The 11,375-nt window shown below is 45.7% G+C and overlaps 1 protein-coding gene across 2 annotated transcripts; it reads right to left on the bottom strand.

The window, feature by feature from the left end:
• Nucleotides 1–3,897: 3,897 nt before the first annotated feature.
• LOC107113705 (tripartite motif-containing protein 7-like) lies at nucleotides 3,898–11,112 on the bottom strand. 2 transcript variants are annotated; one of them, XM_015415057.1, is made up of 4 exons: nucleotides 10,962–11,112; nucleotides 9,513–9,608; nucleotides 5,703–5,786; nucleotides 3,898–4,686 (listed from the first exon to the last, which is right to left on the bottom strand). In XM_015415057.1, the coding sequence occupies exons 1-4, from the start codon at nucleotides 11,041–11,043 to the stop codon at nucleotides 4,163–4,165; spliced, it is 786 nt and encodes a 261-aa protein (XP_015270543.1). In that variant the 5' UTR covers nucleotides 11,044–11,112; the 3' UTR covers nucleotides 3,898–4,162. The 2 variants fall into 2 exon arrangements, with proteins under 2 accessions (XP_015270543.1, XP_015270551.1); XM_015415065.1 differs by lacking the exon at nucleotides 9,513–9,608.
• Between the last annotated feature and the right edge of the window lie 263 nt (nucleotides 11,113–11,375).

Here is an 11,375-nt window from a genome sequence, read left to right as displayed (position 1 = left end):
GTATTGGTTTAGGTAAAACCAATTGAGGCCCTTGGGAATAAGCAAGGTGAGCCTCTACATTGCATGTAAGAGAGGCCAGAGGAAAAACAGGTGCAATTGCATTGATTGCATATCTGCATATAAACCAAGACTGTAACACTGCAACAGGAGCTTTAGGCTCTGTTGTATTGGTTTAGGTAAAACCAATTGAGGCCCTTGGGAATAAGCAAGGTGGGCCTCTACATTGCATGTAAGAGAGGGCAGAGGAAAAACAGGTGCAATTGCATTGATTGCATATCTGCATATAAACCAAGACTGTAACACTGCAACAGGAGCTTTAGGCTCTGTGTGCAATATCTTTCCAATGATATCCCAGTCTTTTAATGCCAAAGATCCATTTTCTGGATACCAAGAGCATTGGCTTTGAATCTCAAAAAGCATTTGAGTGAGGGTCTCAGAAGAAACTGGCCTGCCAGCTTTCTGGGTAATAATCTGAAGTTCCTTTAAATGTTCCTGCATGGGTAATTCTAGTTTAGCACCCATCTCACCAATGAGGGGTCGCGAGAATCACGACGAGGAAGTACTTCTTGAGGCCTTTGCCAGGCGTTGATGAGATTGATCCGTAGATAAGCCCCTCGTTAGGGCGCCACTTGCGGTGCTGCTCGTTAGGGTGTGGGGTGCAGGCGACACAAAGACGACAGGAGACAAGCTTGCAGGAACTGTCAGGAACTGACTGACTGAAACCTCTCGGCTTCAAGCTTTTATTTTATACACATTTTTCCCCCCTTCAAGCATTAGAGCATCCTTAAGGAATGTTTGTGTGTGTGTGTGTGTGTGTGTTCTCGTTCTCTCAGGCAAGCTCTCTGTTATCTGCCTTTCTCAAGGCTAACTCACTGCGTAGTTAGCAGTAAACAGATTCCATCTCGGCCTCTCATGACGTATAAGTATTTCAGCTCCCAACCTCCAGCCAGGAGATTTCCGCACTGCTTTCCTACAGGTTCCTGAGCAGAATTAATTTTTTTCTTTTCATTTTTGCAATACGTGTACTACAGAAGAGCTAAAAATGAATGAGTCCAGGTGATGTCTCATTCTTCTATAGAACCTTCTACGAGATGGTGGGGGGGTAGAAGGAGTTGGTTTCATGCAGTCACTGGCAATCTTCCCTCTGAGCTGTAGAGTGTTGTGAGCAAAAATTTTACTTTGTGTACTACTAGCATTAAAGTTCTGAGTGAGCCTACATTTGACTATCGCATAAACTAGTTTTTTTAGAAGATTGTTACCACAACCTTGTGAAAATCTCAGAATGAATTCTTTTAAACTATATTTTAAGAATGATCTAAACATTCTAAGTCAAAACAGAATCTTTTTTTTCCCCGTGAATTCACCAAGGCTAACAAAGAAGGGAAAGTGTCTTTAAAGCTTCTGGCTTAGCAATTGTGTATGTGCTTGCATTTTTATAGCACACAGGGATTCAAACTGATTTGTTCCAGGGGACAAAATAAGGAAGTCTCTATGCACTCACATGACCCAGTTTCCTAAATCTATTGATATCACATCCAAAACTGAAGCATTTTTAATCTCCCTAAAGAACTTTTTTTTTAGTAAAATGGACTTGTGTTTACTTGTATTAATTACATGAAATCTAACTTTGGAAATGAACAAGGATAACACTAAAGTACTAGAGAAATAAGAAAAAAAAGTATAATTTTTTAATTCAATACCAACTTGCTCATTTTTGAACCACACTGACTTAAATCAGATACATGTTTATAAGTACATGACTGACACACTCAGCCCTACAGTACTGTAGATTACAGGATTTCTTAAAGGCTGGCTAACAAAAATGCAGTGGAAACCCAAAACGGGAAAAGTAAAAACATCCTCCCCTGTCTTTTTAATTATCCTTTTTCAAAGAAGATTTCTTCCACCACCCCCCAAATAAAAATACCGGAGTGCAGTTCCCCTGAATGCAATGAGAGCCAGCTGGGTGACCTTGGGTCAGTCACAGTTCTCTCGAAGCTGTTCTCTCAAGAGCAGTTCTCTCAGAGATCTCTCAGCCCCACCCACCTCACAGGGTGTCTGTTGAGGGGAGAGGAAGCTAAGGAGACTGTAAGCCGCTCTGAGCGAAGGGCAGGGTATAAATCCAAAACCACCACCACCACCACCACCTATTCCACCACCACCTCTTCCTTCTCCTCCTCCTCCTCTTTTTGCCTTCAAAGGGTTCCCCAGCAGCTGCACCTCCACTAAATGAAAGTGTAATTTGTCATCCCCCCCCAACCTGCTGAGAAGTCACTGCTTGGCATCAAGCTACCCATTTATGCTATTCATTCTAATACAGGGTGGACCCTTGTCAGGCTTTGGTAGCATTTCAAAGCATGGCTTTATGGAACAGGCACACACACACATGCTCACTACGCAGCGAAAACAAAACAATGAATCCCAAACACAAACAGTTTGCAAGCCCATACCACCTCTGAAGCAAATACCTTTCTTCCCTTCCTGCCGGGGCTTTGGCAGGTGTACTAGCAAAGATCTGAAGTGCTAAAGGGTCGGAGCTGGGGTGTTTGGAATCAGCTGGAAAGCACAGGCGCCAGTATGCTCGGCACCAGTATGCTCAGTACCTCCAGCCTGCCACACACAGCCAGCAGCAAGCAAGGGACAAAGAGGCACTTTCAAGAACACACATGGAAGAGGGACCACTAGGCGGGAGGGCAGCCCCTGTGACTGATGCTGCAAGAGAGGGGGAGGGGCACACGCCTCAGGCTGAGGTCACACACACTAAATAATCCACTTTCAATCCACTTTCAGAGCACTTTCAAACTGGATTTTGCCAGTTCACACAGTAAAATCCAGTTGGAAAGTGGATTGGAAGTGGATTATTTGGTGTATGTGATCGCAGCCTCAGTCTCCCTCTGAAAAGGCTCCCGCAAAGCTGATTAATAATACACGAAAGAGGCAGTGCCAAGATTAAAAGGCGCATGCCTGGGTGGGAAAGAGACTTCTCTCCCTCATGCTCGCTCTTTCACACACACACACCAGGAAGAGCCACATGGCTCCTTACCTGCTTGCTCCCCCCCCCCCCAGCAGCTTTCGTTGCCATGTGCTGAGTCAAAAATCTCTGCTCTGAGGGCTAAAAATTTGTGTGCCAGTGCACATTACTGCAGTTTAGTGGGAACACTGCCTAGAACTTCTTAAGTACATGCCCCTATCTGAGTCAGCAAACAAGCAAGGAGAAGGACCCCAATAATAGCATCGACCAAACATACAAAAGCAACCTTGAAGAATGTAAACAAAACCTGTTTTTTTGCAAAAATATTTATAGTGATACAAGATGAGCTATCATGCAAAGCACAAATAAAGTACAACGTGCACAATTATATTTAAAAACATACAATTACAAGCGGGCCTGTAAGCTGAAATACAAAATGCTGCTGAGATACAAAATGTTTGGTGTCTTTAACAAAAGACTGAATTTTAGGCCACAAATGGTTTGAGAAAGGAATCCACGTATTGCAACAAGGGTTGCAAAATAGAGTTGTTAGTACCAGAAACAATAGGCTGTCCCAAAGGGGGGCAATTGGGCTTGTGATAAATATATAATCCCTTCCCCCCTTCTCTTTAACATCCAGGCTGAAAAAGAGTTTTGATAAACTCTAAAGCTTGCTAGCTATTTGGCGACGCTTCCATATTGCCCTCCTGTTGCTTTGGGGACAGTAGATCCAGTTGGTCAGCCGTGTTGGTCAGAAGCAGTACAACAAATGTAGCGTCCAGTGGCACCTTTAAGACCAACAAAGGTTTATTCAAGGTAGGCTAAGCTTTCGTGTGCAGGCACACTTTATCAACTACACTCTTGTGGCTATTAGCCACTGATGGACCCCTGCTTGCACTGCGTGAAGACACAGTCCTTCTCCCCCCCCATGCATTTTCCACACACACATTCTCTTTCTCTATACAAGATTACTCTCTCACCAACAGGTCATGGCTCAGTGGTACAGCATCTGCTTGGCACGCAGAAAGTCTCAGGTTCAATCCCCAGCATCACCAGTTAAAAAGACCAGATAATAGGTGATGTCCAAGACCTCTGCCATGAGGCCTCCAAGAAGAGATAATGCATGAGGCCTCCAAGATCATAAAGCTTAGGAAGTTGTAGAAGGGCTTCTTTAGTATTGATTTTGGTGTCTCAGGGATGCAAGGTGAGTTCTGTTCCGTCCCACACTCGGAACCAGGGGTATATCTTTTCCCCAGAAAAAGCAGCTGAAGAGAAAGTATAGATTGACTTCTTGGTTTCAGGATTGAAAAATTCTACTTGTCTTTGAGTGTAGTCCAGAGAGACACGTATTCTGCGGGGCTTCTTGTCAAAGAATAGTTGTGTAGGCTGAGGAGAAGTGAAAGCCCGATAGTTGCCGACCCCCCAGTACTCCCCGATGGCCCAGATCCCCTCAGCGGGGCTAAAATCTGGTAATCCTTTTCTCTTCAGAGACTCCTTGGCAACCCCTACAGCCCATTCGCCATCCCCCTTCACTTCAACTTCCCAGCAGTGTTTCCCGGAGAGGAATCCTTCACGGCCCAGCACCCAAACACGCTGATCAAATCTCTCTGTATTGTTGGGAAGGCTCATCTCTTCCTTTCCCCAGGTCACGGTTTTCAGATCTGTGGACAGGACGAGTCGGCGGTGGGCAGTGGCTGGATTCAGAGTCACATAGGCTACGGGGAAAGAGAAAATCAGAGCATTTGGCATTAAATGTAGTTCAGGGTGAATTGGCTCTAGGGTTAGCATGTCCAGACTGAGAAGTGGTACGCATAAGGCCCCAGAAGAAGATAACAAAGAAGATGGTTTTCATCCCCTGCTTTACTGTACCCTAAGGAGTTTCAAAGTAGTTTACAATCACCTTTCTGTTCCTCTCCCCACAACAGGCACCTTGTGAGGTAGATGGGGCAGAAAGAGTTCTGAGAGAACTGGGACAGGCCCAAGGTCACCCAGCAGTCTTCATGTGGAGGAGGAGTGGGGAATCAAACCCGGTTCTCCAAATCTCCGGGCGAATTTATGCACTTGCTAACTTCTAATGAGGTAAAGGCAAAAGGCTTCCCTTGCTCGGAAGCCAGTCGAATCTGACTCTAGTGGGCGGTGCTAATCTCTGTTTCCAAGCCAAAGAGCCCACGGTGTCCAAAGACTTTTCCCGTGGTCATGTGACTGGCATGACTAGATGCAGAGGCGCACGGAACACTGTTACCCTCCCACTGAAGCCGTACCTTTTTATCTACTTGCGATTTCTTGGTTTCGAACTGCTAGATAGGCAGGAGCTGGGGGCCAGAGATGGGAGCTCACTCTGTCAAGCGGCACTAGGGTCTCGAACTGCCGAGTTACAGACCTTCCGGTCTGCAGCTTGGTGTCTTAACCTCTGAGCCACTGCGGCTCCAACTTCTATTGAACACCTCCTTAAATACAAAGGAATATTCTTAAGCAGCCTGGTCCATTGTAGGGTAGCTAGCTCTGGGTTCAGATTTGAGGGTGGATTGTTTAATGCTATATTTAAACTCTGTGATTAGCCTCTTCTGATTGCGAACTGCGTTACAACTACCGCTGTGAAATCACAAAATTATTGATACTAGCACTTTATTATATTTATGGTTTGTTTAATTGTTATATGTTGTTCCTAATCTAATCGATCAATCAATCAAGTGCCATGAGGAACCAGAGTATAAATGAGAGTTGAAATCACCTGTTGAGCTGCCCGAAGCCCAGCCACATGAATTGGGAGGGTTTCCTTGACAAGAACAGTCTTGGGAGTCTCTCACCTGGAAAACTTTTTTGAGGGGGAAAAACAACTTAGGGTTAGGGAAGGAAAATTACAGTACCATCCAGATAACTTTTTTTGGGGGGAGGGGACAACTCAGGGTTAGGGAAGGGAAATTACACAACCATCCAGAGAAGAAGAGATTGGATTTATACCCTGTCCTTCACTACCCAAAGGTGTCTCAGAGCAGTTTACAAACTCCTTTCCCTTCCTCTCCCCACAACAGACACCCTGTGAGGTAGGTGGGGATGAGAGAGCTCTTGACAGAAACTGCTCTTTTTCAAGAACAGCTCTTATCAGAATTACAAGTGGAGGAGTGGGGAATCAAACCCAGTTCTCCCAGATTAGAGTCCGCGCACTTAACCACTACACCAAACTGGCTCTCTACTCCGTCCCTCTCCTCCCTGCTGTGGGCCAAGTGAGAACCTTAATTGCTCCATTGATTGGAAGGAGAGAATGGGCCATAGGAGAGGAGGAAGGAAACAAAATTCATTTAATTCATTTCCTCTTTCACTATATAAGAAGAGAAGAAGAAGAGATTGGATTTATACCCCACCCTTCACTACCCAAGGGAGTCTCAGAGTGGCTTACAAACTCCTTTCCTTTCCCCTCCCCACAACAGACGCCTTGTGAGGTAGGTGGGGCTGAGAGAGTTCTGACAGAAACTGCTCTTTTTTTCAAGAACAGCTCTTATCAGAACCACGGCTTGCCCAAGGTCCTCCAGCAGGTGCAAGTGGAGGAGTGGGGAATCAAACCCGGTTCTCCCAGATTAGAGTCCATGCACTTAACCACTACACCAGACTGGCTCTCCATTCCACTCCCCAAAGATGTGGGCTGTGGATTACAAGCGACTGACCAAGAAAGTCCTTACCAAACATGCACAGCTTCAAAAAAATAACAATGGAAGAACACTTCAGTCTGCCAAGATACTCTGCTGATAAGGTTGCCAACTGCCTGGAGAAAAACAGTGCCCTGTCTGACCTGCAAAACTCTCTGGGGCCTCAGGCAGAGAAAGTTTTCTTCCAGCACCTGCTTAGGGTTGAAAGCTCCAGATCTGGAAATACCTGGACATTTGAGGGTAGAACGTGGGAGAGTGGGCTTTGGGGAGGGTAGGGACCTCATGACAGTATAATGCCATGCGGTCCACCTTCCAAAGCAGCCATTTTCTCCAGGAGAAGTGACATAAATGTTTTAAATAAATAGAGTGACTCGTAGTCTGGAGATCAGTTGTGATTCCAGGGATATCCATCCCCCAGCTGGAGGTTGGCAACCCTACATGAACTGCTACCTGAGGCATTTGAGATGCCGGTGCTTGAATGGGGAATCTTCTGCCTGTAAAGCAGATGATCTGCCACAGCTTCTTTTGAGGGCTTTTTCTTTCTTTCCATGTACAAATATTTTTCTGCAGACTGAGCTTTTCCCTTCATGCAGCTGAAGAAGTTGGCTCTTTCCCCAAGAAAGTTTATAATCTGCTAGTCTTTATGGTGTCACGAGAGACTCCTTTTGATTTTTGCTGTAGCGGATAGACACAAGACTACCGCACTGGGATCTGGCAACTCTTGTCACATCTGTGTTGACCCACAAAAGCTGTGTGCCTTTAACTATTTAACGCCATCCAGAAAAATCAACAGGTGACGCTCCCTTCAGGCATGGAGGGAAAAGCTAAACCTGTTGGGCCTGCAATTACTCCAATCCTCAGTACCTTTACAAAGATTAAAGGACTGGCCCTTGAGTTGCCAGAAAGGCTCTCAGCACTGATGTACAGCTCAGAAACAGCATTAAAAATTCGTATGTGAGGGCTCTTCTGCATTGTCATTTTTGTCACTTCTTTATCCCTATTGCTTCAGGGTCCCCCCCCCATGGGATTTGCTCTCTTTAGTAGTCCCAGAGGGTGCAAAAGACATGTGGAAAAGGCAGGAGGGCCAAAGCATTAGGGACAAATAAGTGACAAAAATGACAGTGCAGAAGAGAGTCAAATATAATGGGCAGTCAAAGAAAATTCCTTGAAATAATAAAAAAATGTATTGGCAATAGAACTATGGAGGGAGACAGTGAGCAGTTCTCCACAGGCAGGGCTATTTTTGGGCAGGAACGGAGTTCCGGCTGGCTCCCGAGTTGGCCACGCCCAGCAGGAACTCATTAGCATAATAGGCCACACCCAACAGCAGAAACTCATTAGGATTGGCTACCATTAGGGGTGTGTGACCTAACATGCAAAGGAGTTCCTGCTACAAAAAAAGCCCTGGGTTTTGACAACAAACAAGGTAAAGAGAATAAGAAGCAATAGGTGGGTGTGGCTGGATGACCACACTTCTGGTAACATGGGGGTGTGGCTTAATATTCAAATGAGCTGTGCTGTCAGGGTGTGGCCTAATATGCTAATGATTTCCTGCTGTTGGGTATGGCCTATTATGCTAATGAGTTCCTTCTACAAAAAAAGCCCTGTACCACAGGAATGAAATAAGTGCTGACCAGAGCAAATGGTTTCATTTTGGCAGACACCAGCAAGATCTGGTGTTATTTTCACCTGCTAGTCAGTTAAAGGTACATGAGGTTCTTATGTTCTTATAGCAAGTAATACGATGCTGGAAACTCCTGTGTGGGCTGAATGGCAACATAAATCTCAGAGAAGTTAAACGAGATAGTGAAACATTTAGAAGAGATGCCAGCTGTTAATTAACTTTCACTTAAAAAAAATAACCATGTCTGAGCAACCACAGATGTACTTTTCTCCAGAGCTCTTCAGGACAACATAAAACAGCCTATTCATTCTATCACTCACATTTTACAGCAGTCCCATAAAAGTGAGTTGTTCAGGGTTTTCTGCTGCCACCTGGTCTGGCTTCTGTGCCTTCAACTTCCATATAACATATTTATCATAGAATGATAGAATCACAGAGTTGGAAGGGGCCAAACAGGCCATCTAGTCCAACCCCCTGCTCAGTGCAGGATCAGCCTAGACTAGCATCCCTGACAAGTGTTTGTCCAGCCGCTGCTTGAAGACTGCCAGTGAGGGGGAGCTCACCACCTCCCAAGGCAGCTGATTCCACTGTTGCACAACTCTGACTGTAAAAAAGTTTTCCCTAATATCCAGCCGGTACCTTCCCGCCTTAATCTAAACCCATGATTTCGAGTCCTCTCCTCTGTTGCCAACAGGAACAGCTCCCTGCCCTCCTCTAAGTGACAGCCCTTCAAATACTTCAAGAGAACAATCATGTCTCCCCTTAACCTCCTCTCCTTTGGACCCAACATTCCCAAGTCCCTCAGCCTTTCCTCGTAGGGCTTGGTCTCTAGGCCCCCGATTATCCTCATCGCTCTCCTCTGCACCCGCTCTATTCTGTCCACATCCTTTTAGAAGTGAGGCCTCCAGAACTGCACACAATACTCCAGGTGCAGCCTGACCAATGCAGTGTACAGCAGGACCATCACATCTTGCGATTTGGATATTATCCTACACTTCCTTTAAAGAGACAGTGTCGACGGTTTTCCCTCCCTCGTTTTATTTTCACAAGAATCCTGTGAGGGAGGTTGGACTGAGACAGAGATTGTCCCAAGATCACCCAGTAAGCTTCATGGCCTAACTGCGTATTTAAACTCAGGTCTCCCTGGCTCTAATGTGATGCTGTAGCCAGTACATCACACTGGCTCTTCCAAGAACACAGCAGAAGGATTAAAGGGATGGGCAAAACTTGGCAAAACTCTGTTTTCATAATTAAGAGTCTAACAGACACCTACGTATAAGAAGAGTGATCAGGGTCGCGTTCAGAACAATGCTCAGCGTCAGAGAAGCCCCTAATGTGATTTTCCAGCACTGGCATTTGGTGGTGGAATCTGTGGAATTAAGATTAATCATGAAAAAGCATGAACTTTATTTGGAGATGACAGAAACAACAAGGGTGAGTAATGTGGTAAACGATCATGGTCACTTGTTCAGACTGCTTCCTTATTCTGTGGGTAAAAAGGGACCCATCCAGATTAACATGCTATGTCCCAGTTGCAGCAAATCCCAACAGTAGAAGACAAATGCTATATAAATATGGGCAACACTAGCACTGCACTACCTCAGCTTTGGTACGAAAGAAGTGATAAAAATGAGATAAGTAAAAAAAGATTGCCCTAACCTGGATGGCTCTGGCCAGCCAGATCTTGTCAGATCTTGCAAACTAAGCAGGGTTGGCCCTGTTTAGTACCTGAATGGGAGGCCATCAAAGACCAGGGCAGAGGCAGGCAATAGCAAACCACCTCGATTTGTCTCTTGCCTTAAAACTCTTATGGGGTTACCATAAGTCAGTGTGACTTGTGACTTGACGGTACTTCTTGGTACCAAAATAAGAAGAAGAAGTGGGGACCCGCAAGAAACTTGCGGAGACAGTGAATCCTCCCTCCTTCTTTGCTTCCATCTCTCTTTCTCTTTATCAATCTTCCCCCTCTTTCTACCCTTTCCCTTATCTGTCTACCTACCCCCATCTCTTTTGTCCCTATCCCTTCTCTGATAACCTACCTCCCATTTCCCCCCTTTCTCCCATTTCCCTTATCTGTCAATTTACCCCTCAACCCCCCCATTTTCTCCATCAGTCTACCCAACCCTTGCTGCTCTCCCCACCTACAACCTACCACCCAGCTTTGCAGATCTCCCCACCTACCCCCACACCCTCAGCACTCCACTCACCTCCACCCTTGCTGATCTCCCACCTACTCACCAGCCTTGACAGTCCACTCACCCACCACTCTTGTTGATATCTCTATCTACCCTGCCACACCATTGGCATTCAGTTACCACTCAACCCTTGCTCTCTTCCCACCTACCTCTTCCCACCCATCCTTGGCACTCAACTATCCCCACCCTTGGCATTCACTCACCCCAAACCCTTGCTCTCTTCTCACCTACCCCCACCCTTGCTGTCTCCCCCCCCCCCGCGTTCACTATTTTTTCAACTATTTACTTTAGTTGTGGGGAAATTTAAACATTTCAGATTTTTCTGCATTCCTGTAGAGTTCCCCAAGTGTGCAGAAAAATCTCTTTACCCTCCATGTGCCCCCTATCTGTGGAAATAAGTATCCACACATATGGGGCACAGTTGGGAATTAGATATATAGATAATAACAACAACAATAATAACTGTCCTGCTCTGGCACTGCACTTGCTAGCCAACTGAAGCCATAGTGGCTCTCATAGAACAATACCTTGCATCTTTTGTGAGGTGGGCTGCATGTAAGCATCCCTTTGTGCTAGGTCGATAGCCATATATCCTTCTTCATCCTCCATTACCCTTCTGAGGTGTTGTTTTGCACAGAAATCAGAGAGGAGCTAGTGGAGTCACAGACTATTCCTGAAAGTCAGGCTGTCTGGCTTTGGAAGGGGAACTTCAGTTCCTTTGAATAGTCAAACCATGGATGACGCAAATTGTGAGGCGAGAGCAATACCTCCTACTCATGCTTGGTGACTCAGGGCAGAGATATGGCCAAGCACACCCAACCAGGTTATGTAACTGGTGGTAAGAGTGAATGTTGAAGTGTGTGTCCTTCCTCTTCTCCTAGGTCTGTGACACAAGACCCTCATGATACATTTCTCAATGAAACTATGCTTCCTTTCCTGCT

This window comes from Gekko japonicus, unplaced genomic scaffold, assembly GCF_001447785.1.
Source record: "Gekko japonicus isolate JY-2015 unplaced genomic scaffold, Gekko_japonicus_V1.1 scaffold1722, whole genome shotgun sequence".
Classification (NCBI taxonomy): domain Eukaryota; kingdom Metazoa; phylum Chordata; class Lepidosauria; order Squamata; family Gekkonidae; genus Gekko; species Gekko japonicus.
The sequence above is the reverse complement of the archived record's forward strand: the minus strand, read 5'-3'. Positions and strand labels throughout refer to the sequence as shown.

What these genes read in the sequence shown, in the direction of transcription:
- LOC107113705 (XM_015415057.1), bottom strand. Translation starts at nt 11,043, where the DNA reads ATGGAGGATGAAGAAGGATATATGGCTATCGACCTAGCACAAAGGGAT. An exon ending in CACCTCACAAAAGATGCAAG is followed by an intron (nt 9,609 to 10,961) that starts GTATTGTTCTAT and finishes TTAATTCCACAG; the next exon opens with ATTCCACCACCAAATGCCAG. An exon ending in CCTGATCACTCTTCTTATAC is followed by an intron (nt 5,787 to 9,512) that starts GTAGGTGTCTGT and finishes CCCTCAAAAAAG; the next exon opens with TTTTCCAGGTGAGAGACTCC.